The sequence below is a fragment of the Sylvia atricapilla genome, chromosome 3 (assembly GCF_009819655.1).
Source record: "Sylvia atricapilla isolate bSylAtr1 chromosome 3, bSylAtr1.pri, whole genome shotgun sequence".
NCBI classification, from domain to species: Eukaryota; Metazoa; Chordata; class Aves; order Passeriformes; family Sylviidae; genus Sylvia; species Sylvia atricapilla.
In genome coordinates this window covers 106,116,412-106,144,234 of record NC_089142.1, presented here as the reverse complement: position 1 = coordinate 106,144,234, position 27,823 = coordinate 106,116,412, and the positions used below count along the sequence as shown (strand labels likewise).

The 27,823-nt window shown below is 37.4% G+C and overlaps 1 protein-coding gene across 3 annotated transcripts in view; it reads right to left on the bottom strand.

The window, feature by feature from the left end:
• The window catches only part of TASP1 (taspase 1), a 79,289-nt gene that overhangs the window by 47,625 nt on the left and 3,841 nt on the right, over positions 1-27,823 (bottom strand). For 2 of the 3 annotated variants that reach the window (XM_066316521.1, XM_066316522.1), the window contains exons 3-8: positions 27,064-27,131; positions 25,513-25,581; positions 17,693-17,813; positions 16,483-16,567; positions 10,754-10,833; positions 237-343 (exon numbers count right to left, since the gene is read on the bottom strand). In XM_066316521.1, coding sequence (XP_066172618.1) covers positions 237-343; positions 10,754-10,833; positions 16,483-16,567; positions 17,693-17,813; positions 25,513-25,581; positions 27,064-27,131 — 530 coding nt within the window. The remainder of the gene's footprint in view (positions 1-236; positions 344-10,753; positions 10,834-16,482; positions 16,568-17,692; positions 17,814-25,512; positions 25,582-27,063; positions 27,132-27,823) is intronic. The other variant, XM_066316523.1, reaches the window with a different exon arrangement.

The window sequence follows — 27,823 nt, the reverse complement described above, 5'->3', positions numbered from 1 at the left end:
ATGAGCAAAACATTTTTTCTCAGCACAAACAAGATATCAAGTGATGGCATGGTTTTCAAATAGCAAGGCAGAAAAGTTTTAACTGCACTAAGTTTTCCTTATATCATCTAAACATGAAGATGGACATGGAGAACAGGCTTCTGAGGCTACATCCAGTCTTATCATATAAGACATGAAATTTATTAGCAATCAGCTGTAAGTTCAGGATGACACAAGAATTTGAAACAAGAGCTAACCTTTTCATTTGATTGTCTTCTTTTCTTTAGTTGAATGAGATCTGTTTCCACCTTTTCGGCCAACTCCAGCTTCCTCTTGTTCCTCTTAAAAGCTGCTAAACTAAACCCTATAAAAATAGTTCAAAAGCACGTAACTAAGTAAAATTTACTTATTTTAAGCAAATATTGATAAGTCGACATTTTGAAGGACACATCCCCCACTCCTTTACTGACGCAAAAAGCATCAATAAAAAGCCAAAATCTAAGTATTCTAGTTTCAGTACATGATGTTCACATCTTTTCCTAAGTTAAAAAGTTCTACTATTGCTCAGCAACGGTGATGAGTAAAATATCTGGCAGAAACACAGCATGAATGAACACATGGAAGCTGGTCTAAATATCTTTGGCAAAGAAGCAGCACTGCACAGAAGAGAACAGAGTAAGTGGCTTGTGTTAAAATTGTTTTTGACTGCTGACAAGTAAATAGATACCATGTGAGCTCATTCTGATAGCCATAAAATTAGGCTACTATTTTATTACCTTAATCATATATCTGTATGTTTACCCATATATTTAAAGCCACACACAAGTCTAGCAGTAGTTCATGCTCCATAATCCAACACAGTCTAAAGACCACCTAGGTCTCAGGAAGACAAACATCTACTTCCCACATCTAAGCCCCACATTCAGAAAGGAAGAGCTCTCTAAAGTGGACTAAAAAATAAAATTGTTATGCTTAAGTGACCAAAATGACATGTTCCCATTTTAGAAGTTTCAGCTCATGAACAAATTGCAGATATTGACATATTTAGTTTAAATTAGTTTTGACTCAATATCATCCCCAGGCTGTTTTAACATCCTCTGTAAAATGTAAAGAGGTGGGGAGAAAATGTCTTTTGTCACTTGTTTAACCACACCAAATCAAGCTATAGGGAGAAGAGAGAAATTTGAATCTTTCACTTACACAAGAAAGTCACAAATTCAATGGAAACAAAAAAAGCACAAGTTTTTCTACAAACTTCAAAAAATGCCATTTTAAAAGAAATTCTGAATATAGCTACATCACTATTATTCATAAAACTGCAACAGTTGCATGAAGTCTAGTAATAAACTCAGTACTACAGAGTCAATGGAACCCAGAGCTTTCATTTACAATTTTCACAAAGAACACAGACAGTGAACATTTTACTTTGAAACTTTTCCACACAGGTGTCAAATTCACCTAGTGAACTCTCCTTTAATCATGTTTTTAAGTATATAAAACTGGACCTCAATGTACACACAGTTAGTTATTCAAGTATGTAACTCAAAAAGTAGTGAGAAAGTTGGCATTTCTCTCCAAAAACCTAATGAATATCAGATTTTTACAAATGTAAACCCATATTAATCTGCCATCATCAAGAAAGGAATTCATTCTACTATTTAGAGCTGATTAATGCAGCTACTTAGGACAACACATTTCTATGTTTGAAATGAGGACAAAGTGGTAAAACCTGAACACTTGATAAGGGGAAGCAGGCAAAGAATCATTTTAGTCAAGTACTAATTGGCAGTGGGGAGAAACAAACTAAAAACCTCTCACAGATCAAGAACTTGGTTAACAGAAGTGCCCTCAAATAATCTAAGCTAGCAAGTTGTTTTTAAGAGAATTTTTAAGCAGGAGAACTTATAAGTTGACACAAGTTCACCAAGCACAGCCAATACCTATGGGCAGAGCCATATGGGGTGAGTAAGAAAGGTGTGTGGCCTTGGGACTCCTCACAAGCAGGCACTACACAGGGATAAATCTGCCTAAGCCTGGGAGCTGCTGCTGCCTCTGACAAGCTGGAAAAAGAGTGGACCTAGAGAGGGAAAAGAGTGCAGGAGCCCACACGTGCAAACCTCAACAGATTCCTCATGCTTCAGAGTCAAATCTCAGCAGTGTCCTGAACCCTTCTGCAGTATTCGCACGTTCCCCAGCTCAAATCCATGCACAGAGATCACATCACATACAGAGAACACATGGACTAGCTCAGAACTGCCCTGCCAGCTGCACACAGTGCTGCTCTGTGGCCTCTCAGCATCTCCACCTATACCTTGGTGGGATATTTAACCTGTCATTTTTCCACAACACACAAAATTCTCCAAGCTTGAGAGATGTTTCATTCACTTAAGACCATGATCCCTCGTGGAGCAATTAATTTTTAGAGGTTACTTTGTGCTTTAAGATGGTCTTTTCAAAACAACAAAAAACCTGAAGACTTACTCTGAATGGATCTGGTAACAGTAACTTCTTATCTGCATTGTTAATTCAAAGTGGTCTCAGTAAGTTGTGAAATACAGGGCAGAAAAACCATCATTATTAGTAAAGAAGTATATATACATCTCTTGGGCCATGTCACACAGACAGATGAAGACAGCTTGCTAGCAACATTTAATGATATAGCTTGGAAGGGATATTGGAGGCTATTTTGAGTCCAACCTCCAAAAAAAAAAAAACCCCAAATCCATTTTAGAAGGATTTGTCAGATTCTGAGTAGTTTCAACAATGGAGATTTCACAACTCCTCTGGGCCTCTGCTTTGGTATTTAATCAACCTCAGGTTTAAATAAGTAAGGTATTAATTGATATTCTTCAGTTTTCTTCAGTTTACTGTGAAACACCACACCTTTCCTACCTGTGAGTATGTCAGTCTAGTCAGACATCTCCTAGCAGGGAAATTTTTGTGCTCATTCAACTTCAGAGTACTTATTTTTGGATAAAAGGTGAAGATTTTGTTTTAGCAAGGACTGATGAATATTTAGCTTTTTTAAGGAAAATAATTACTAGAGGTAACTATCAACTCCTCTTAGCAGGATAAGCCAGTTAATACCTCCGAAGTGACCAAATAAACGTGAAATAAAGGACCAGGTTACAACTCAAAACCTGGCAATTGTTTCCTCTGATAGTTTTACATCCCACTTCAGTTTAAAAAAATGCCTTGACTCTTACTTAAATCTTAAATTAGCTTTTTTTTTCTCCCCAGAATAAGGGAATAAAGACTAAAGCAAGTGACAGGCTGCCTGCCCTCAGTTTATTCCTGCCTTTGTGATGTTCTATCTATGTAAAACCACTATAAATGCCATTAAAATGAACAGTACTCTCATTGCCTCATCATGGTCTACTAGTGACAAAAAATACTGAGGAACACAAGTGAGCTTCAAACTACACACATGAAAGATGAAATTAGAGTTTTCTGAAAACATCCTCTAAGTTTGGTCCTTGACAAAGAACATATTAAAACATTAAATTAAAACATTTCATGAACTAAAATACCATCCAGGATTCAAATGTGTTTGGTTAACAATGCACACGCAACATGGAAAAACAAGAAAATTTATTTTGAAAAGAAGCACTGCAAACAGAAACAAAACACTTATACACAATTTGAGTTCCCAGTTCACATTAAATCTAAAACAAAACCTCAACTTTGTGGTGCAAGGACACTACAAAATCTCATTTGTCCTTAATGACAGCATAAAAACCACTCTCACCTTCTCCAACCAGACAGTGTATTCCAAGCTTGAGAAAAGGAAAGGGTCACAACACAGTGATGAAGACAGGCATGTTTTCCTAAAACAAATGCAATATATCTACATCAGCCTGATGTTGCCTGGGTCAAGGAGGAAGGGAAGTAAGAGTAGCAGAATTTACTGACTGGGGAGAAAGCTAGAAAGAGAGGTAAGGGAGCTGATGGAATTCTAGCTTGAAAAAGTCTTAGATCACAGCCCAGTGGTATTGTTGAAATCTATGGAAAGGTATTTAGTAAAATATCCTTTAATTTTGCTCAAGAATTTAAAAGTTTAGATGCAATTCAAAGAAGTACTTCAGATAAAATGCCTGGCAATTACTACCCTACCCAATAACAGCATGTGCGCTCCACATCATGCTTTGAAGGATTGAGAATTGAGTTTTGGGAGCCACAGAGTACAAGCAGCCCATCTGTTCTGCTCCCTTATTTATGCACCTACTGGAATAAATAAACTGCCTCAGGGCTACTGGGAGAGGAAGGGAAAAAAAAAAAAGCCCCACAGCTTTACAAAATTACTTTTCTTGTTTAAACACCATTCTCAGGCCCCATTCAGACTAAAGACTTAGTGAGTGACAATTGTAGCACATCAGAACCAAAGTGTTATAAATCAATCCAACCTCACTGACAGTATTTATCACACATCCCTGCCTTGCAGCATGGGGTGCCTCTTCTGGAACAAATAATCTTCAAGGATTATTTGGAAACACCTTCCTAATAATCAGCCCCCAAGGTGCCAACAGGAGAGGCCCACATGTACTCTGCAGTTTGCAATTTGGTGTAGCCGTGCCTGCCAGGGGAGGCACTGCTGGAATAAAGACTTGGTCAAGGCAGAGGTGAGACAAATGGAGGGGTTTGCCTGGGAGAAGTTCCAGTGGCTGAGCACACAACAGGTGGAAACAGCTCCTGCTCAACACCACTGGCCTGCAGGAGAGGCTGGCATTAGTGGACGTGGTATCAGAACATGCACTTGAAAATATTTATCTGTAAAGGCAAAAGAAAAGCCTCACAGTTTCTCATCTTGGTCAAAGCTAAGACTGCTGTAGCTGTTCAAAAAGTTTCTGATGTTCCTGGATACCCTGATGAGAAAGGGTGACAAGATCTCCATTACATATTAATTAGCACAAAAATCATCTCCTAAACTATTACTGCTAGACATAAAAATACATCTTTTTTACAGGCTTTTTTCATTATTATCACTACCTAACAAAGAGATGAGAGAGTAATTTTCAGCAAAGAGGTCATTGGAAGAGATCATTGGTCTCTGAGTCAGTTCAGAGATTTGTCTGTGCCACTTGTTTGCCATAAAACTTCCACATTATTTACTCATCTCCTGTACTCTGATCATCCCCTTAACTCCTTTAACCATTATACAAGATACAAGCCAAAATTGAATCAAGAATCTTCACAGTTCTTTTAGGTAATGACACAGTGACTAAGTAAATGAAACACAATTCTATTCCCCATTCTACACAGCTCTTGAGAAGTTTTTCTTAGTCACCTTTCACAGCCCATTAGGAATGATTCAGAGAGCAGAGGCAAGTAAAAACCAGACTTGACCTCCACATGGAGTCCTTGAAATTACTGAATTGTACAAACAGACCTAATTAAAACACTAAGACACCTTCTCATTTTTTAAATAATGATACAATTGATACTTGTTAATTCTAGCCCTGTGTACTTGAAACAGGCCTGCAAATGACAGGCTGTTTATTAGAATACACTGTTAATTTCTTGTCCAAAGTTAATGCAAAACATTTTTACTACAAAACCGATGCTTCCTTAAAATCTCCATGCTTTTGTAAGCCACATCCATTCCCTTATTTATTTTCAGCAAGGTTGAAAATTTAGAAAATGGCTATGTGAACAACTATATTTTCAAACAGAGGTAGGAAATACAAATTTTTAGCCCCACTAAATGACAAATCAAGTTCAGGACAATATTCAAACCTTCCTGGTTACAGCAGGCTGTAACCTGCTGGGAACACAAACACCAAATATGAACTTTTTATTACACACGGCACAAATTATTAGGCAACTAAACATTACTCAACTTGTAAGTGTTCAGCAATCCTTGTTTCAAATCGAAGTATAAATGGAAAATATTCAGAAAATTTCAAGAATATTTTTAAATCTTTGAAGTAGAGATAGAGCTTTGACCAATCATATAGCACCCCCTGGCAGACAGTGCTTAGAGTCAGCTGGGAGAAGCTTTCTGCATTTTATCTTTCTATTCCATACTAAAAGAGAATGCAACTACTAGAGAAGAGAATTAAAAAGGAATATACTAACAAATTGGTTAACCCACAGGAATTCAAATGATCTTGTGAAGAATTCTGTTGAGTAGTTGCTAAAATAAATGACACAAACGAAAACAGACAGATGAAAATGAATTTCTTTTTAACAAAGCTATTTTACATGACAAATTAACACCATTTAGGCTTGTGTTGGGACTAAAACACTACTAGAGATAGCTTCCATGCTGCCATACTTTGACAGAAACAGCAACACGAATAGAGGGAAAAAAGCACGTGGTAAAAGCATATTAAAAAAACAACCTATCTCTCAGAGCACTGCTCTGTAGATCTGTTCTTTATAACATAAACTCGGGGTACACTGCTGCTGGACACAGCATTTCTTACTACTTCCTGCAAGAAATACTGCTTTTCATCACACAGCCCTTCCTGAGCCTGGAAGACTTTTATTCCAGGTATCTTCTGGGCACTTGGGCCCAACCTTTTTCCTGGGTAACTTACAGCCATTCTCTGATTTCAGAACAGCAAGTGACCCTACAAACATTGCCTCCAAACCCAGGGAGGATTTACAGCAGGTATTCAGATTAACTATGCTTCCTAACCAAACCCCCAGAACCCTGGAGTTTCTCCCCAAATTTTTCATCCTCCCCTCAAAAACAAAGAAAAAATGGCCTGAGCCACTGCCTGAAATTTATAACACAGTTCCAGCAATATGGCAAACGGTTTTTTTATTACAGTAATAATGAAGTAATGAGAGTACTGGGAGTGAGGTGAGATATAGGGTTTGGGAGGAGAGGCAGGCAATACTGGTGGTCAGAGAGACAGTGTCACTAGAAACAGCACAGTCTGCACTACACTCATCCAGAAAAGACTCCTTCATTAAAGCAGCCCTAAGATAAACAGGAATTTCCTTGCATGCACAGTTAGTTAAAAAAATAATAATAAAAAAAAAAGTACAAGAAATGGTCTGTTCCAAGTAGAATTTCAAACCAACCCATAGCAGCCCCCAGTTTGTTCAACAAGATGTGATTTTACTGATGACACTAAGTTATTCAAGGTAATTAGAGAATTTGACTGAAGGAGGATCCTGACTAGGAATCTGACAATGAAGCAGCAGCTTTTATTCAGCAAGTCTCAAAATGACAGTGAGGTAACTCAGAGTAGTAAAGGTTTTTGCAGGTGCTGGAAACTAATATGGGTTCAAAAGGAAACAAAAATTTCATGTCAGAAAATGCCATTGTTTACTTTCCATGTACACAGGAGTCACTAACAAGTGAGGAATTTAGAGTCTGGAATAATACAAACGATAGGGGAAGGGAAGCAAATACTTGCTCTGGTCTTACATCCTTCCTTAATCATCTTATTTGTGGCTACTCTTGAACTGCAGTTAGCAAATTATGTGGATCCACTGCTGCTAGTTTTGTTCTTATATAATATTATTCATTGAGGTGCTCACAGTCACTTCCACATCCTTATAGTTACAAGTTTGCTGCATGAGCAGGTGCCTTCCTTCTCTTCCCCTCTGAAGACTTAACACTGTAAGCAAATGCAAGATGCTCTCTTATATCATGTGATCTTTGTCAGAGATAATTTGCATAGGCTGAACTGATAATTTCAGATAGAACTGCTTGGTTATTACCAGTGCAGGCACTGAAATTGGCAGCTGAGCACGTACCTCAAATTTATGTTGCACATTTAAAGTGTACTTTTAACATTTTTAAGAGATTGCATTGTACAGTAATTCAGCACGTCTAAATTGTGATTGTAAGTTAACACTTGGATTACACTTTGAAAGCAGTGTCTCTAGCACAGGGCAACAAAGTGCTGGGATAAGCCAGTATGGGCTCTGTACTGACAGGCTCTAGTTTGGGCAGGGATTAATAAATTCAGTTTTCTTGCAGACTGTGGATCATACAGACAGATCACATTTCAGGTGTTTGGGGTTTTTTTAAAACCACCCACTCTGTACACTCCAAAGTCACCCGAAAGGTTTCTACAAATGGCAGAAATCCCATTTCCTCACACACCTGACAAACCAACGAAGACAAAGCACGTGAGCCTTGACAAAACCTTGATGGAGTTCAACAGGCAACATGGTTTAAATCATGCTTCCAGTCTGGTGCTCAGAAACTTTGATAGTTCTGAGAGAATTTATGGAGAGTGATGGCAAAGCTGATTGTGACCCTCTCTGTGATACTGATCTCAGGGAAGCTCCATCAGTGCAAACCAACCACCCAATCCCCCAGCCCTACTTACAGCACCTAGAACATTACTCTTCTCATCTCAGCTCCAAGGAAAAGGAGACAGAATAAGACAACTTCAAGAATGTATTCTCCATGTGCAGCACAAAGAAGCCAAAACATGCACATAGTTCTCCCTGCCAATTACTTGCTGCAAGCACACTTCTAAATCTGGATTAGAGGTTTTGGGGGGAGATTTTGGTTTGGTCGTTTGTAAATAAGTTACTAAACATATTTTCCTGATGTTTGGCAATTAGTTCAGTCCTTTGTTTTACAGAGCTATTCAGAGAATATGTGATTTCTAGTAAATTTACCCCCAGTTCTCCATGAAAACTTTACCACAGCAATGGTAGCAAGCACAATCAAAAAAGTCTCCCTTTTTTTGAAGACTGATACCTTATTTAACAAAACAGTTCGCTTCAGATGAGATCTCTCTGTGGTTGCTTAGAAACAACATTCCCATTGATTGTTTCTTAAGCATAGCTAACATCACTTTCCACAGTAACACTGGATAAATTTAATTTGGCTTCTTAAATGTTACCTGTGAGAGAGCTTCCAATTTCTTTTCACTTGTAACAATCCCAGGTTGTCACACATGTTGTTAATGGTCATTTTCCAATCCCAGGGACCAGAGGTCAATAAAGTACAATGATTTACTTTGCTAAGGACTGGGATGGGAATCAGTATAACATTTTCTGGAACTGATTTTTCAGGGTTTTGTTTAATCTTGTTTTGGTGTTGTTTTTTTGGGGTTTTTTGGGTTTTTTTGTTTTTGTTTTTTTTCCCAAAGAAAAAAACTCAGATATACTACCATTAATAACTATATTGCAAAATTAACTTGTCAGTCCTGGGTGTCACAACTGTTTTAATGCAAATTGTCTTGCTAAATAGAAGTATGCTGAATATACTGCAGAGACAAAATGCAATTAGTGGTCTTTCAGAGCAGGACTGTGAAAATACATTGCCTGGGATTATTCTTCTGATGTTTCTCCAACGTAAATTCATAGTATGGATTAGGCAAACCATCCCTCTTTTTAAACTGTAATGTGTAGATTTGCTCTGACTTGGGTACACTGTAGCTAGAAAAGGTATCATCTGGCAATTAATATCACAATCTAATGATCTCTGTCACAACAGAAACACACTGGTACTATAAACAGTTGAAATCTGTATATAAGTAGCAACTACTCTCCCAAAAAGAAAAGGGAAAAAAAAAAGGCAGATCCCCTTCCCTCCAAAAAAACCTTCAAAGCTTTAGGTGTTCACACTCTTTCTAGAGCCACAGAAATAAAGGTGTCCTGCTCAACTCAGCACAACAGTTGTTCTGCAAATGCTGTTTTGGACAGTAAATAGACAGAGCAAAAGTTTCAGTCATGTGGAGCTAGAGATCAAACCTTTCGGTTCAAAATTAAATGTGTTGTGAATATACATGAAAATTGGCACAATCAAAAATAAAACAGTGCCACAGTTTCAGGGGTTACACTTCAGCACTGAGTATCAACCATTCTGAGCTGCAGTTTCTAAATATTTATCTACATCTAAAATTAGACCCAGTAAAAGGCTTAATGGGAGCCCTGGGTTTCAACCCCTGATCTAGGGACAAACCAGATATTTGAAGTAGTAGCACTGTTTACTGTAAAATAAACATTCCTAATCTTCTCTGTGTTCTCCTTCTTTGGGTAGTAACTTCTGATTTCTTTCCTGCATAAGCTCAACAGGCAGCACAGGGCATGTCCTCACCTACAACAAACTACAGACTGGTAGTAATGGCACTTTCCTAAAGGAAGGGGGGCTGAAGAAGAGAAGGAAGGGAACCACATCCTCCTTTCCATGGGTAAGCACACATTTTTAGCCTAGTTCATAGATGATGTATCAATATAACATAATCACTTATTTTATTTTAAGACAAGAAGGTTTTCTAAGAAAGTAGTTAGTGTACAGTATAACCCAAGTCTGTTTTCCAGACTGGGTTATTCTATCAGATTAGGTAAAGTGAAGCCTTAGGCTCAAAAAAAAAAAAAAATTAAAAAAAGGCAAATTAATTTGACAGCCTGTTTAGACAAGAGCAGCTCTGGACAAAGACCCAGAGATGGGTGTAACTACATAATCTCAGAGACAAACTGGCACCTGCTCAATTTTGATACATGGCTAGTTGCTGCTGTTAGGATCCAAGATGGATCACTTGTAGACTTGTAAGACTGAACTTTTAAAGAGCCTACATTTTGGTTAAAAAGAAATCCATCACTGGATTTAGTCCAAGAATCAGAATCACTTAAATTAGATGTTGCTAAAATGCAGCTAAAGTAACAGTTTACAATTTTTTTCTATTTAGATACTTATTAGAAAATTAGTAAACTTAAACAACCCTTATAGACCATAACATCATGAGCTAGCTGAATGTTAAGAACAATGAAGTGATGTACACCTCAAAAGATGAGGCAGCAGTTAAAAGTTACTCTGTCCTGTTCTTCCTACTGACACCACCAGTTTACTCACTTGTAGCCATGATACCTGGAGGACATGCTGGTATCCCGTGATCAACTGCCCATCTGTAAGCTCCTTCACCAACTAAAAAGCTAGGAGACACAGAAGAGGGAGTTTAAACAAAACCATATAACAAATCCCCCTTTGCTTGCAATTACTTTTTTTTTCCATTTGGTTTGGTCATTTTTATATCATAAGCTGTCTATATTTCACAGGACTGTCTGCTATAATTACATTTGGCAACCTTATGTAGTTTCATTAAAAGATTATGCAGCTCTGACATTAAATTTATTACTGGACAAAACCAAGCGCTATTAAATTTGAAATTCATTACAAAACAGCATCAGCTTTCAACTGCAGCTGAAACAGGACAGAGCTGTCTTGAGTCTTGCTCTCTACAATAACTTAGCAAGATCCCAAAGACCAAAAGTATGGGATGAGAAAGGTGAGAATGGCAAGGTATTCCCAGTCAAGCCAGCCAGTGCCAAATGAATGCCAAGAAGTAGTTTGAGAATTACAGCACAAGCTAAAACCTAACCTTATTTAGAAGGATTAAGGTCTATTTCATGGAGTTTTATCAAGCATTTGCAAATTAGACTAGTCCACTAAATTTTAAATATACTTGTACAAAAAACTCCAGCTATCTGAGAAGCTGTTTTCTAGTCAGTACTGAACACTTTACCATAGTGAGAGAGTACACACTGCTGTGACAACAAACAAGAGCAAGAAATATACACACACACGGAACTTCTAGGGATAGAAGAAAAAGCAAACCTCATGTTGTTTCCCGTTAAAGAAATTATTCTTATTGCCAAAAAAAGGGTACGTAGTAGCTAGAAATGAGACACTTTCATAAAGCTGCTGTGCAACACAATAAAGGACAACTACTTCCTATCCTATTTCAAAAATGGACAACAAAGTTAAGAATAACACAACTGCCTAATGGACACAAGAAGCAAAGACTAGGAATTTTCAGCAAACTGGAAAAAGTTTTACAGAAATACCAGAGTTATGAAGATGAGTTAAAGAAGTTATTTCAGCTACAGAGTAGTCCCTGGGGCCATGCAGTTCTCAGTTTCTGAGAACACTATTGATACAGTTCATTTGTTGGCATTAATGCTGCTGGAAGTTTTCTTGGCACCTGCAGCTTTTGTTATACAGTATTTTGTGGTGGTATTTTCTGTCTTCTACACGATTTAACCAATCCAAGAGGTTTGACACCTCAGTCTTTCTTTAAAAAAGTCTCAAAAAAGGCTGATCTAAATGAGAATTTGAACTGTTAAATGCCTATTTCTTACCACTGTTAGTGCAGTTCCACGTAAAAATTGTTCACATTGCAAGATACTGTAGGTTAAGTTATTGAGTACTTCGCCAGAACTCAAGCATCTACTGTTAGGTAAGTTAGTGCTCAGGAAACAACCTGGCACTGGCACGTAGCACAAAAAAAATTCCAATATTAACATAAAAAAGATAGGCAAACTGTAGCCAAATCTAATTCAGTAGTATTCTTCATTGTCTAAAAGAAGGTGGGTTTGGTCTTTATCAAACAATACATTTTTGGGAGGTAAATAAGCACTTGCTTTTCAACAAAATAATTTACACAGAGAAAGATTAAGTGGTAAAAGCATCAAAGTCAACATTGGGAGTTTGACATATGGTAACTCGGGCACAGGTCAGTCAGAAACTTGTGTTTTACAAGCAGTTTCACAACTGTCTTTTCAATACTTAAAACAAAAAAATGTCACTAGTATTTATGAAGAATGCAATAAAGCACCCAAGAGTCTCCTAACTTATGTGATGTGACTTTTAGTTTGCTCACATTTCTGTCCTTAATTCGCAGATTCCTTTCCCTCCTATAACACACACAGTTTTAGTCCCAAAGAGTTACTAAATTAGTTAGAACAAAAACTAAGTCAGGCTCCATATCACCACAGAGATCATCCACCTTTTTTTAACTGTTCAGCTAGCATCTTTAAAGGAACTGTAATCACAGAAAAGTTAAAATAAATTGTTTACAAGACAAATAGCATCAGGATCTCAGAGATTTGTATTTGTCTGTACACAAAAAAACTACCACCGAGCTTGATTTACTGGGGGAGAGGGAAAAGGGAATAAAGCCAGTGCATTATAGAAAACAGTCAAAACCACCCTAAGCTTCAAAAGCCTTCAGGCTAATTCAGACTACAATTCTCCAAAGGGAGGGGAAAACCAAATATACATAAACAAAGGATGAATGAGTTTGCTCTCTGCTACACTGAGAGTTGGGTCTGGCACAAACAGGACATAAAGATATTTCTTGCAAATACATCAGAGTACTCTGTAGTTCTTACAGGCTCAGAAGACAGAAGATGAAAACACTCTCCCATCAAGGAGGTGGAGCTCAGATGTGCTTTCCAGTTCCAGACACACTAGGCCATATTAATAGAAAATACAAGTAAAGGCCTCTAAAATTATCTTTTTAAGCTATTTTCTCCAAGAACATGATTATGCTGGAGCTGAATACTCCAAACAGGGCCACTTAACATGGGTTGTGGGGAAACAGGCTGCTCCAAACCAAACAGAAGTGTCAGAAGGTTTGGCTCATGGTCAAGGTGATCCTGCCTGCAATAAATCCACTTTGTAATATTTAATCATAAAATGTAGCAATCACTCTGAAATCAGAGTAGCAAAGAAGAAATTGTTCTGAAGAAATACAGAGCAGAGATAAAAGGTGGTGCAAGTCTTCCTTCACTCTGGGAACCTCCATGTCTATGCACTGCCCTTAGACAATGTTTGTATCCTGCACACAATATTGTAAAGTTGCAAAGCAATTACAAATCCTTGTATATCCAAAGGGGGGAAAACCTAAGAAGGAATTCTTTCCCATAGAGTTATTACTGAGAAAGGGATATGGACATGGACTTGATGTCAGTAGTACTAAGGAATTCTAAGAAAAGAGATATTTAGGTGCTGTCCTGCAAACCTTACCAACATATATTTAAGAGCAGACAGATGTAAAGAAGCCTTTTTCCTTAGATCAAGGTTTCATAGTAGGAAACAGAAAATCCTCAAACTTATTGAGGAAACATCCAATCCATTACTCAGGGATCAAAGATGGCTTCCAAACATTCATCCAGTTCATAACCATGTAATTACAAAAGAACTTTCTTTTGCAAAAGTTACACAGGAATATCTTACATGAGATTACGCAATATTTACAAGTAAAGTATTTTCTGTTCCTGCATCAGAGAAAATCCTGACAACACCAAGCTGAATCAAGTGTGACAGAAAGATGTCAGGACCTTAGAGGTTCCAACAACTGCACCATGCATTCAGGGTTTCCCTAAACTTACTAAATTTTATTTGGATAGTGGAATTCTGTGTTTTGAGACTGATCAATCACGAGATTGAGCCAGAAGGACACACTCCACAGAACAATTTACAGCACATTAGATTCAGACACTTGATCCCTCCTTCCCAGTAAGCTTATCTACGAATAACTTAATTCGCACTCATTGGCATTTCCTCTATGGAAAATCAGAAATAGACCACTTTGAATTGGTTTTGAACTGCCACTATGAAAATGTATGCTGCACAGGGGTAAAAAAGCCAAGCAAACTGTCTCCACGTGTTCTTTTATAGTGAAAAAAAACTCCCTAATGTCACTTTTACTAACCTCACAGCTCCTGAATTTTTCCTGTTTGGTCATGTGCCAAACATTTTTGGCAGAAAAAACTGAGGTAGCTTAGATCATGCTATAGAAAGTGTCTCTACCATAGGTTTCTTTAAGCAGGTTCTATAGGCTAAGCAGTATGTGGAAGATTCCCCAATACACTATGAGAATGAGAACTACTGTGCCAATGAGAACCAAGATGAAAATCGAGTATCTTTACAATAAAAAATCACTAACTAGAATCCTGACACTTCCTAGGAATGTCAAAACATGGCTAATCTCTTGTCATTTGACTCTAAGTATTCCCAGCTTGGGCAGGAATTTATTTCAGTCCCAAAACAATGTGTCATGCCAACCCCAGGCAGAAAGGCAAGGCACAAAATCTTCCACAGCATCACCCTCAATGTACAGGAACTTTATCATTCTGACCTTGACACTGTGTGTATAGAAGCATCCACAACAGCAAGCCCAAAGCATGACCCATCATATCCCACACTAGTACAGACTGTTTCCAGGGCAAAAAATTTGCCTTAATAAGATGTGCATTCAAAATCCAGAAGGAGCAATAGAGGAAATGAAAATACCTATCAGGTAACCCAAGTGCCCAACGTTTGCACAAGAAACAGCATGTGTTGGTTCCAAAGACAGCTCATCTCTCACCTGAAGATTTGAGCTACCCTGTCTTTAAAAGCATCTGCTAGCCTTGCCTAGCCCTCAAAAGATTTAGTCCTGCCCTTGGAGGGCAAGAGGATATTGTTCCTTTCCCACTCAGTGTTTTTAAAATAATAGCATCATAAACTAAGTCATAAAGTCACATCAAAATAGCCAAGTGCTCTTCCTCACAATACTTCTAGAACACTGATGATACAAGTATACAATGCCAAGAGCTTGCTCCTCTAGCTGACTTCAGTACTACTTCTGGAACACCAAAAAACCCCACATTTTACACTCATTTCACATACTAACATACCTCAGCAAAGCTTCATTTTCTTCTGACAGCTAAAGAAACGAGCAGCTAACAGCTACTGAAATTAAAGTTCCTATTCTTTTGCAAACCTCTCCACAATTACTGTTCTTTATCTATTAAAGAAAAGTGTTTAAAATGTAAAATCTGTTTGTTGATGGTTTGATTTCAGGGTGGCTTTTTTTCATCTATGAACTTTTTTTGCACATATCAGAACACTGAAATCCTCACTGTTTAAATTGGGATACTGCCCCATCCAGCTATAGGCTACTTGGCTAATTTTACAGAACATTACGGTAAGGAAAATAAAGTTCTTGAATCTAATAATTAAATTTTTTAAAGCTACATAAATGCTGGTTTAATACTTCTGCAGATAGTGACCACTAGTTGGCAGAGGGCAGCAAGTTCTGCCAAAGGTATGATAACTGATGATAGCAGTCAATCAATATGAATGAATTATTCAAGTTCTCTACCTGTCAATTTAAACTGCTAATGACAATAAGATGGTTTCAAAAGCAATTAACTCTGACACATTTCTTGGATTCTTTCCAAAGTGAGGCAATAACATTTGAAGTTACTCTGTGTTTAATACTTACCTCTTCCATCTAAGTTTTATATCCATCTCAGTAAGTGACTGCTTGTTTTCATCTTTGTTATAAATATTATTAAATTTATCTTTAAAATAAGAGGAAGTTACTAAACACTGCACGTTTCCACAAAGCCACAAAGGCAGTGAAACAGGATTTTTTTTTCTGTACTTATTGTTTTTTGTTAAAGCTAGAGAGAGGCAAAGGCAGTAGAATTTCCCTTCAATCTTGATGTTTTTGGGGATTTTTCAAGGGGCTACAGTATCAAACACAAGAATGAAGTAGGACAACTGGAAATAATCAGACAGACAGAAACTATCATAAAATGATATTGCCATCTATATCTAATACTTCCTTCTACTGTGTGCATAAGAGGCTTCAAGATCAGAGAACAAAGCTTATCTTCTTTTTAAAGGCACACTATCACTGCTATGTAAACCAGCAGCAGCCTTCCTGGGTGAAATAAAACCTTCAAATATTGCATCCACGCAGCAGAGACCAAAGAGTGAAGAAAAGTCAAGCAGAACAAAGCAATTACCAAGGTGGAATTCTGCCAGCAGAGAGTTTCCCCTTCTGCCCTTCACACAACAATCTATTTGCAACCGAAACTGGATTCTTGATTCCTAAAAAAGAGAAATTAGCAGAAAATGGGACCAAAACATAAAAATACTTTTCCTCATAGCACTATAGTATTCTTTTTGGCAGTTGAACTCAGCTTCCTTTAATTTCCAAGGCTTTGTCAAGTCATTAAGAGACACCTTATGTTTCAACGTAGTAACAACTTTTTCGGTTTTCCCTTCACATGCTGTCAGTAGTGACAAAGCTGCCAGTCAACACCTGCCCCACTTTTTTTTTTTTAAAGAAAGAATAAACATACTGAAATAGGAGGAGTGATGTCCTACCACAGAAATCTCATGTAAAATCCACTGTGTCTAAGAGTCAAAGATGTTTATAAGCATTAAATTTTCTAGATGAGATTTCCATTTGGCTCTACCCAGCCAGAAGAGAAATTACAGATTTAGGCTTAACTCTCTCTCCCTCTCAATTTCCTCCTTCCCCATGGCTGGAAGGATACATTTTGTAACAAACAAGGCTTGAAACATTTAATTTCACTATTTATTTTAGATTTATATCTACATCAGGAAGCTATTACCACAGCTTAGAACTATTCTAGGATAAACAACAAAGCTTGAAATCTTGTCAGAAATGTTATTCAATAGTAATAGCTAAGGCTGTTCATGTACTTAGAATGAAACCTCAACAACCCCTGTTTGGGCCTTGATATTTGTTTTATACTGAAAGCTAAAACTAGACAAAAGAGAGAAACACTTTAGTTCTCACATTAAATAAGTCCCATATGGAAATAAATGCCTGAGCACAAAAACATATAAAAAGCCTAATATAAATACTTGCAGTATTTGCTAACAACTGAATTTTACTATGAAATTACTGTTCCTCAAATTTATCTGAGCAAACTGAGCCCCACTGTGAATACTGTGTGGTAGCACACAATTGTGCTAAGTCAAAAGATTATAGGTGAACAAATAAGACAACACGTTACACAAAGAAAATAATACAAACCAGCATTTCAGGGAGCAGGAATGCCTCCCCCTTTTCTAAAGGAGCAGAATTTACTTAAGCACAGCAGAATTTACAACGTGTCCCCCTTCAAAACAGAAGCAAGAAACCCCAAAATTGATCTTTGCATTTAAATCACTAGTTAGTTCTGTAATACATAATTAACATACCACTGAGTGCTCCAACTGCTCCGAAATTCAAGGACTTTCCATCCATTATACTGGCATCACATTCTATCTCACCCAGAAGGTTTAGGTTAGATCCCAATCCTGCATTTGTAAAAGGAGAATCCTAAAAATAAGAATGAAACACTATCAGAACAGACTAGATCAAAACCTCTGTGTAACAGATCTGATGACACTGATCTTGGTGCAGTCCATTTTCTTATTTTAGCAGTTTAATCTTCCACAACAAAAACAAGGGCAATTTGAACAGAGCATCTAAAATTACTACAATGGACGGCTTTCACATCTGTAGGGTGTGATATATCTCAAATGTAATCATGCATTAATACAAAAAACAAACACCCAAAAATTTAAGATGTTCATTTCTACACAAGCAAAATCCTTAGAATATGAGTGAAAATCTCTCTCTCCCCCAAAGTACACCCTTCCCTTCGTCCTTAACCCATCAAGTGACATTTAAATAACATCTTATAATCACTGCACAGACCAGTCTCCCTTTGAAACTCCTAAGTATGACACTACAGCAGAACAGAACTGTCCTTTTTCTGAACAATCCAAGCCCATGACTGCAGCTCCACATGCAGCAATGAAGAACTGGCATCACTAACAATTCACTTTGTAAAACTGCTATTCCACTGTTAGCACAAGGACTGTGGTCTGGAAGCTTCTTGACTAAAAACTAATACTTATTTCTTAGAAACTATGGAACAACATTTTAACAACATCATAAACCTAACTCCTTTTTTTGTTAACACCTTCTGTGGCTTTTAACAAACCCAAGGCTGTCAAAGAGTAAGTTCTGCATGCTAGAACTAAATCCAGTTTATCCTTCCATTTCATCAGAGCATCCCCATGACTTTAAAACAAGAAAATTCAAAAGTAGCACAGTTCAGCAGTCTCAGTGCCAGCCCAATACAATCCCCTCTTCTAGATGCAAGGAATACAGGACAAAGGGAGATAATAGCTAAACCAAATTTCAGAGAGATGCTGCATGCTTTCAGAGTTTCCTATCTTTAAATTACAACAGTGTAACAACCTGATGTGACAAAGAACAATGTTTGTCTAGACCAGGCACGAACATGCACTGCAGAAGTATGACATCTCATTTCACTGATCAGTAATAAAAGCTGAATCGGGAAACAAATTATTGGAAACAGCTCAAAGTTCTGTCTTTCATTTAAAATTAACGGGATGGGTTTGAACATACTAATTTGCAATAAATTTAAAGAAATAAAAGAGAGGTAAGCACAAAAAAACGGAAAATAAATCTGATGTCAGTTAGCGTCTATTAACTTTCCAATGAGCGAGCAGTGAGTAAATTCAAAATCTGTTCTGCAGGACATTGATTCAAATTTTACAAAGACATGCAAAGAGTTCCCAGTGTTTGAGTCACCATAACACTATCTTGCTGAATAATTATGAATACAAGATCTCTGACTAATACATAATCATGAAATTGGCCTTCATTTTTTGCTTTTTACTTCTGAAGCAGCACAAGATGTTATCCTATTTTATTCCATCCTATCCTACTCTATTACACACAACACTTCTTCCAATTCACTGTGTATATTCATTTTGTTGTTCATTTTGACAGATACACCTCACAACAAATGAGTAAACTTGGAAAGATTTTAGGATAATGAAACATTTACAGTTTAGAGTGCACAAGTAATTTTCTGTAGAAAGGGATGGATGGGGGAAAATATGTTCAGAAACAGATTATAGCCTTGAAAAGGCAGAAGGCACAGAGTAGCTGCTGGCTAAAGTGGCTTCATTACTCCTCAGGCTCTACAAATAGGAAAAAAACTATGTCAGTGAGGTTTAGAAAAAAGAGGGAGCAGAGAAGTGGTGGAAGGAACTGAAAGCCAACAGTGGAAGGTACTTGAAAGCCACAGTAAACCCAGGAATGCTTAGGATGAACAATGCTTGCTCCTAGTGCTGTCCAAATGCTCTGCCCTTGGGTATCAGAGTGCAGAGACTTGTGAGTCTGATGTTCTGTTGGAAAATCTCTGATGTTCTGCTCCAAACACATTCACTCAGTGCATTATAATCAAAAGACTCAAAATGAAAAGACTTTTTCTCAAAGAGGAAAGATGTTGTGCCCCACAGATTTGTCCCTGTCACAAAGCAGAGACAGCTATTACCTCAAGAGTAGATGCCATGGCCAAATAAAAGGGGTAAGAAGGACCCCTCAGGAAAGAAGTCCTGATAACACTGCCCAGAGTGCCTCTGCACTCAAGGCACAAAGGTCTCTACCATCTGGTAAAGGTAATAATCAAAAGAGAGTAGGGAAAACATACAGGATACAGAGTTCACTTTATTTCTAAGGATCTGTAAGTGCTACATGCTTTGGCATAGCATTTCACTGGCACAACCTCAAGGATGCACCAAGACATAATTCACTCAGAGGATCTAAAGACAAAGGGAACATCACCTATTTCTAACTACAGAATATTTATCAGAATACTACAGAAGTTTTGATAAATATGAACTCCACACCAAATTGCAGATGTCTCTTTGGTGGGGTAACTCTCATATTAAGACTCAGAAGGAACCTTATCAGTAACAACATGAGTTACTTCTCCAGTGAAAAGAAATAAAGAGCAAATTCCAAGCATCTGTTCAAAATTTCTGTGGAGCTTCACTTATCTTTAGAATCAGATTGGGTTAAATTAAGAGAACAGTCTCAGAATTCCTAAGAGGAAGATGGTTTAACTTCACACATCTGAAAGACAATCTGAAAACAGCTTTAGAGAAACTGGGTGTGAACCCATGGAATTTCTGATATCTACCTGAGTGTCTCTGAGGTGAGATAAAAGCCTTTGAAATAAGGTAGGGGAAAACCTTTATTAATAAAATGGAAACAAGACATTCACACCTACTTCTATGAATAGGTAAAGACACACAAATATAATCTCTTTTTGAAAACATGAATCTCTGCAAAGTCTGACCAAAAGATTTCAAGAATCCGATATGCAAGTGGAGGAATATAATGTAGAAACACTAAGGTGTATTTTGAAATGAAAATTCAAAACTTTCAAAGAATGCAGAAACATTTAAACAGAAGCATGAATGCCTTCAAAGAGAGAAGAAACAAACTGACCTAAGTGAAAGTCTTTTTATATCCTCAGACAGAAAAATGCAGCAATGCAAGACCTGACTACCATAAAATGAGGAAGAACCCAACCAAAGCATTTGTCCAAGAAAAGGGATGACAGGAAAAGATAAAAAAGTATCTTCAAGAATATACTTTTATTTAAAACCACAAGCAGCAATCAGCCCTTGTGTTTTTAAGGAAAATTAATAAGACAAGGAAGCAAATGAAGCCTGAGCTTTGCATGTTAACAGCAAGCCTTGCCACCATAGAACAGTAAGTAAGGAGAGAGAAAAGACAAACAAATGATTATTCAAAGCATTTTAACAAAATGTAACTCTTCAATTACCTGAAAAAATACTAGACTTCCTGGCAATTATTCCACAAAAAGTATCTCTAACTTACCATGTAAACCTGCAGCAAAGAAGGTGAGAAAGTTTTAAGACCTGAAAGAAGAGGCGTGTTTTCGCAAGTTATTCATCTTGCAAAAACTCTCAAGCTTCTGAGGATATAATTTTTATTTTTAAAAATCCTTTTTAATTCAAAAGGTATTTATAAGTGTTCTGGCAGCAAATACAGGCATCCTGAAATTTCTAGCTGTGGTAGGTAGGAGTTGGAATGCTTGAAGCTCTTACTCAGCTCTGTAACACATCTAGGCAAAGAGTTAAAATGCTCAGTTTTCAATGAACACAAAAGAACATACCATCCATCTTCGATACAGTTTTGGCCACAGCTCATTTGCAACTTTAAAACAAATTCAAAGTCTACAGGCACTTCTTTCCACATACTGTAATTCCAGAAGTTAGTTTTCTGTGAGAATTTCATGACAATCAATAGTCTACAAGGATGAGTCACATCCCTTTCAATTACACGAGCAAAAATGTTTTTAGGGAACACTATTATCACAAATTACTGTCAGTCACTCTGCAGCAAAACATCGTAGTACTGCTTTTTACTGGAATTAACAACTTCCAGTTCATTACCCATTAGAAGTTCATCTATGGTGACTGCCTTAATGTAACAAGGATGCCTCTGCTTAAAAGAGAAATCCTTGGGACTAAGGCTGTATATTCAGAAGTCTTAATTGCTAGGAAAATATTAAAAAAAAAAAAAAAAGAGAAAGAAACAATTCATCAAGAAAAAGGTTCTCTCACTGGAAAATTTCCCTGACAACCACAGAAACACACTTGAGTATAACAAGCCCAAAACATTCTTTGCATTGATCCACAATAACAACATGCAAAATAAACTGAGCAATTTCAGTACCAAAGAGACAGGAACCCAAAATGTGACATCCACTTCCCAATCTATCATATTAACTCCAAATTTAAATGATGTTCAGAAAGAATGTTCTACTCAAGTCAGATAAAGAAACAAGTAATCTACATACATATTAATAAAGGACTACATTAAACTTAGAAACAATTTGAAATCTTTATCATTCTTTACAAGCACTGTATGTTCCTGTCTCTAGTAACTGATCAGTAGACTTCATTAAATGCTCTGAAGTTAAAGAAAAGCTTGAAATGGCATAATTTTCTCACAGCCAGACATAAATGCAAATCAATAAGTGGTTTTGCTGAAAACAGCAGGTTTTAAGTGAGTGGTATGGTGGTCTCCTCCCCACCACAAAAAAACCCCAACTGTTTGATAATTTCATCATTTTTGATGAAATAATTCATCCTTTTGATTAACATAATTTCACCATGTTTCAAGGAAAATCCAGGCATCACATGATGATAGCAAGAGTACAAAAATTAACAGTACTGAATAATGTCTTTGTAGAAGTTAACAGAGGGAATAATGGTCTTATGAAATACCTTGTCCAGACCATTTGATTACCAAAGGCTAGACAGAAATAATACATGCATTATTTTTTCTGAATGCCAGAGTTCTCAAACCAGAAAACACACCTGCCTTAATGACCTTATCAAACAGAACTGATGCTTATGAAGATCAGCACAGTTAACATCAATCTGTGTCAGTTTTGTGCCTTTGCAAAAGAAATCTGCCTTTTCCTCTAGTTAACTATTAGCCTTATTATCCTACTCACAGAACACCATTTCACTTGAGTTGCACAGTCCAACAAATAAAGGCTGCTCTTTCTGCACTTAGAGCCTGGAAAAATAAAACACAGACAGCATACCACAAGCAAACTGTCAGCTTGCTCATAAAAGATCAAGAGCAACTCTTGTGCCTCAACAAGTCTTTGAAGTGATGCCTTTTGGATGAGCTGGAATCCTGTGTAACGGGAGTTCTGTAATTGAGTGGAACTGAGGAAAAAATACTCCTCTTTTGTGAGATTTCCATGAAAAGGTATTTGTGCCTTGCATAGACTACAAATGTTTGGAATACAGCATTAGAAGTCTGAGAGAGCTGTAAAAGTGATTAAATATTTCAGATAAACTCATAGCAATGTGTTCTACAGAAACCAAAATATCACGAAGTTATAGTCAGTATACTTTACAAGGAAATCTGTTATCATTTAATACAATCTTTTGTTGTTCTACATCTTCATTTGAGTTACAGGGAGACAAGAAAACAAACAGTTTCACACAGATTTTTCTTATGTATTTGCCAACTTCAACTGCTAAAACAGATTATGTTTATGCTAAAGTATAAACAAAAGAATGCGACAGCTCACTAGAGAAACTGTCAACACAAACCTATATTTTTACTCATAAAATCTTGCAATTAATGAGAAAACCCATTCTGATTGCTTTGTTGACTTGCCATGTGCAGTTTGTTTTCCACAGAGCAACAGAAAAACCACCAGTACTAAACCAGAAGATACAGCTCCAGAAATGACAGATGTCTGGAGTTGGTGTTCAGAACAAAGTATGAGTAGATACAAACCTTTCCATATTTTGGAAGCTGACAGTCTAACATTTGGGAGTTTCTCATACCAGATCCAAAAAACTGCCACTGCAAACCACACCATCTTCTGGTTTAGGTACAAGTTTGACTTTTCCTCAATGTAACTGCATAACAAACTGCTTAAATCTACAAGAAGCCCAAATCCCAAACCCAGCACTCCCTAGTCCAGTAACAGACAGAACCTTCAATTAAGATATTACATAAATCACTTAATTATTTGTTTTCATATATTCATTACATTAATGACTGCAGTACAACCAGAACAAAATAACATTTTATCTTAACAACAGGGAAAAGGGACCAAAAAAACCTTTTTGTGCAACAGAGCACATAAAAATACTACCTAAGACAACTGCAGAACCAGAAACTGGAATGATGGCAGGCATCAGCACAGTACTAGCAAGACAGATAAGGAGAAAAAGGTTTCTGATTGGAGCAATTGGAAAAAACTTTTTCATTTCATCTTAAAGCCATAACTTGCCCTACACAAGCTACTTCAGAGTATTTAAATCTACTAAGGTAAAAGAAAAGTCTCTTGGGGATAACAAAAACATAAAACATTTACCCCAGACACAGCTGCAAAGAGATCTCTAACTGTTCGGTTAAGCTTCTCAAAATATGTTTTCCTCTGTAGCTCAGGAACATGATAAAAATCACAACCCCAAGTAGATTTTTATTTTTATTTTTGTTCCCCACTGAGGAGGGAGCTGACACAGAAACCAGCCCCGTGGAGCGAGAGCAGCCTCAGTGAGCTCAGGGAAATGCACCATAAATAATCTCATTGGAGAGACACCCGCTGCTTTCTGAGCTATACTCTAATGTGTAAGATAACACATGAAAGCATATTTGAACAGCCCAGGGAGACCCACAGCAGTGCTGGGAGCCAAGGCACTTGCCAAGTTCCCAGCGTGACTGAAGCCTTGGCTGGCAGTCAGCGTGTCTAACACACACTGCAGTCTGCACTCACTGCCTGCCTTACGCTAACCCACCGAGTGCACTAATGAACACTTCCCCGGCATCTGGGGAAGCAAAGCCACTGCTAATCCTCTTGGAATACTACCACAAATTCCAAGTGCAGGAAATGATTTTTACAGCACAACACTTACCCTCGCCTTCCTTCTTTTTTACTAATAAAGTTGGAGAGGAAGGAGCAATTACTACTCAGAGGAGAATACCTGTTTCCATCATTACCATCATGAGGGGATTAGTGGATCTGGGACAATGACCAAACTGCCTCATTTACCTCCCAGAAATGTTTAGCTTTACTCACTTCTACATTATTTCATGGGGACCTTCACTGAAGGCAGACACTATACAACATCTCATCACTCCAAAAAGAATCTTTTCCAAAAACCTCTCCAGCAGCTGCTCATCAAGATGTTCTATCTTAATTAACAAGCACTGTTTTGAAATAAAAGTGTTACTTGCCCTATTCCTCTGCACAAATTTTGTCAAAATAATCAGAACCAGTAGGATATTTTCCCCTCTCTAAGAAGCAGAGCCAGAACAATCTGTCTGTAGCTCAGCAAGTCAGAAATAAAGCTCCTAACAAAGTGTTCAATAAGTCTTTAACCACTGCATTTATTCTTACTATCTGATAAGGCATCCCTAAGATGACAACCAAACTGCACCAACTAGAAAACTTGTATTCAGTTTGCATTTTTATAAAGTACTTAAACACATTTATACCAAAATTTAGTGGAAAAGCGAAAGATAAAATCAGTATAGCATACAACCAAAAACCCACTGAGATTTCCCATTTAACACCCCCCTAGAGAAAGGTCTGGCAAGATTTACCCAAGAGACATATTTACTACTAGTCAGAAATTCATACCTCTAATTCTATAAGTGCCGCAGTCACTGCATCTGTTGCAAGAGCACCAGCCTGTAGCTTTTCAATTGCCTGTAAAACAGAAGTTTTAGCTGATGACAAGGAAATTCTATTATTCTGTGACTGAGCCCTACATTTTCCTAGCCCTGTATCAAATAAACTCTTCATCAAATTAGTTTAAAATGTAAAAGGGTGTAAGAACAAGGGGCATTGGAAAAAGTCAGTATGAACCATGTGAGGGGAGATCTGAAAGTATGATTTTATGACTATGACATTGTGACACAGCATTTAGCAGCAGATTTCTACATAGTCAAATTTATATTAAAATAACTGGTACTTGATGTCCTCAAACACCAAATGTGTCACTCAGCAAGTTTCTACTTCTCCTTTCAAGATTCAACAAAAATTTCTAGTACCACACATAGCAATTACCATAAAATTGAAGAGAATTTCACAACCCCATCTAAAAGCAAACAACGAATCAAGTAAAATAATGTTACCTTCAAATTATATCCACACACAACAATGAACTTGTAGAGTCTAATGGTATTTATTAGATCCATACTGAACAAGACTCTACAGTCAAGCTTTCTCAGGGAACCCCAGAAAACAACTCTGGCTGCAAGACAAACCTCAAATTGTTTGTTCTTCACAGAAGTTATTGATGTTGGCTACTCAGCTCAGGAGTAGCTACACAGAATCTCAAATTGGACTTGAATTCAAGAGCAGATCTCACACAACTAGCTGGAAAATGACTTTCACCAAGGCTAATAAAGCCAGTGTTAAGTCTGGATGATTTGTGAGGCTTCTCATTACAAAATTAGATCGGTATTAGGATTGAGCAATAAACTGTAACACAAAGTGGTAATTATCAGAGACCAACTCTGAGACTCCTCTAAAAATCCTGCCAAGCTCCCAAGCTCCTTCTCCCTGGAGAAAGGAAAGACATTAAAAATTTTAGAGAGAGGTCTTCCAGCAACTCATTCAACACTTAAAAAACAGAACTTGCTAGTTCCAAAGCAAAGTTCTTGGAAGAGATGAAAACATATTAATTTCAATGAAAATTAACATCTTGCCATTTCTCCCTTTACAACTTTGATATTTTTTGTTTTGTTTTTCCTGTTTTGACCTCCCTTCCTATTAAGAGGGTAAGAGCTATCAAGAAGAAAATAATTCTAGAAACCCTTGAGTTCACAGAGCAACTTGGATGCTGGAGTTTAAATAAACTCCAAGGAGTGGACATGAAAGAAATCAACCTACAGACACCATATTTAGATCCAGAAACCCTGGAGAAGTGCAGGAAGCTGTAGGAATAGTCCTTGGAGGTACCACTGTGACCTCCTCTTGCTCTCTCACTGTTCCTTTGGTGTCTGCCATTTGCCAGCACTGATGAGAATGCTGCTGCATCTCACAGCCAAGCACTGTCCTGTGTCTGTATGCTGTTAACTGCTCTGTTTTCCCTCATTTTCCTCGATAAACACACACAGCCTGAGCAGCTAAGTCCAGATATTTCTTGTGGCCCCAGCACAGGACTGTGGGGCTGGTGACACTTACCTTCTGGCAGGCTCTTTTGCACACATGCTTGTACTCTTTAGCTTTGGATTCGGAATGATAACCTGCACCTGCAATTGAAGGAAAATATATTACAGCACCTGGCAAACTACAGCCTGGAGTACACAGAAATATTTAAGGCACAGGCAGATACAGAGTTCCTTATTCTGGCATTTCCTTTTTCTGCCAGTGATTGACAACTTCATGCATTCCAACACAGAATCAAACACACTCAGTAAAAAACAGGATACAGATCATATATCCAGAAGCATGCAGGTATAAATATCAGCATCAATCTCTTCCTATTAAAATGTTCCAAGAGATTCCAGTTTCACTCATTCGTGGAGGATTTCCAGCACAGCTTTTTTCTTTACTGTCCATTATTTGGCAAACCCCTTAGTTTTACATCAAACTCTGATTTTCTTCTTACCACAATTACCATTCTGTTCACTTTCTCATGTTTATGCTACATTTTTAGAGCTTGTTACTCCTGACTTAGAATAAGGAGTTCCTTGAAATGAAGATCATACAGATTTTTCACCTTTTCCTTAATTTCAGTCTTTATATCTACCCCACTGTATTGAACCACTCTGTCCTATTTTGAAGTCATTGCTCCAACTTCCATACCTGAAAATTTTATCAATGTCACCATTCAGCTAAATGCAGCATCAGAAAAACAAAGAGTGGCAGACATATTGAAAATCTACTTGTTTTACCAGGTTTTGCACCTAAAAATGCGCTAATATTTATCCCAACTTCCCTT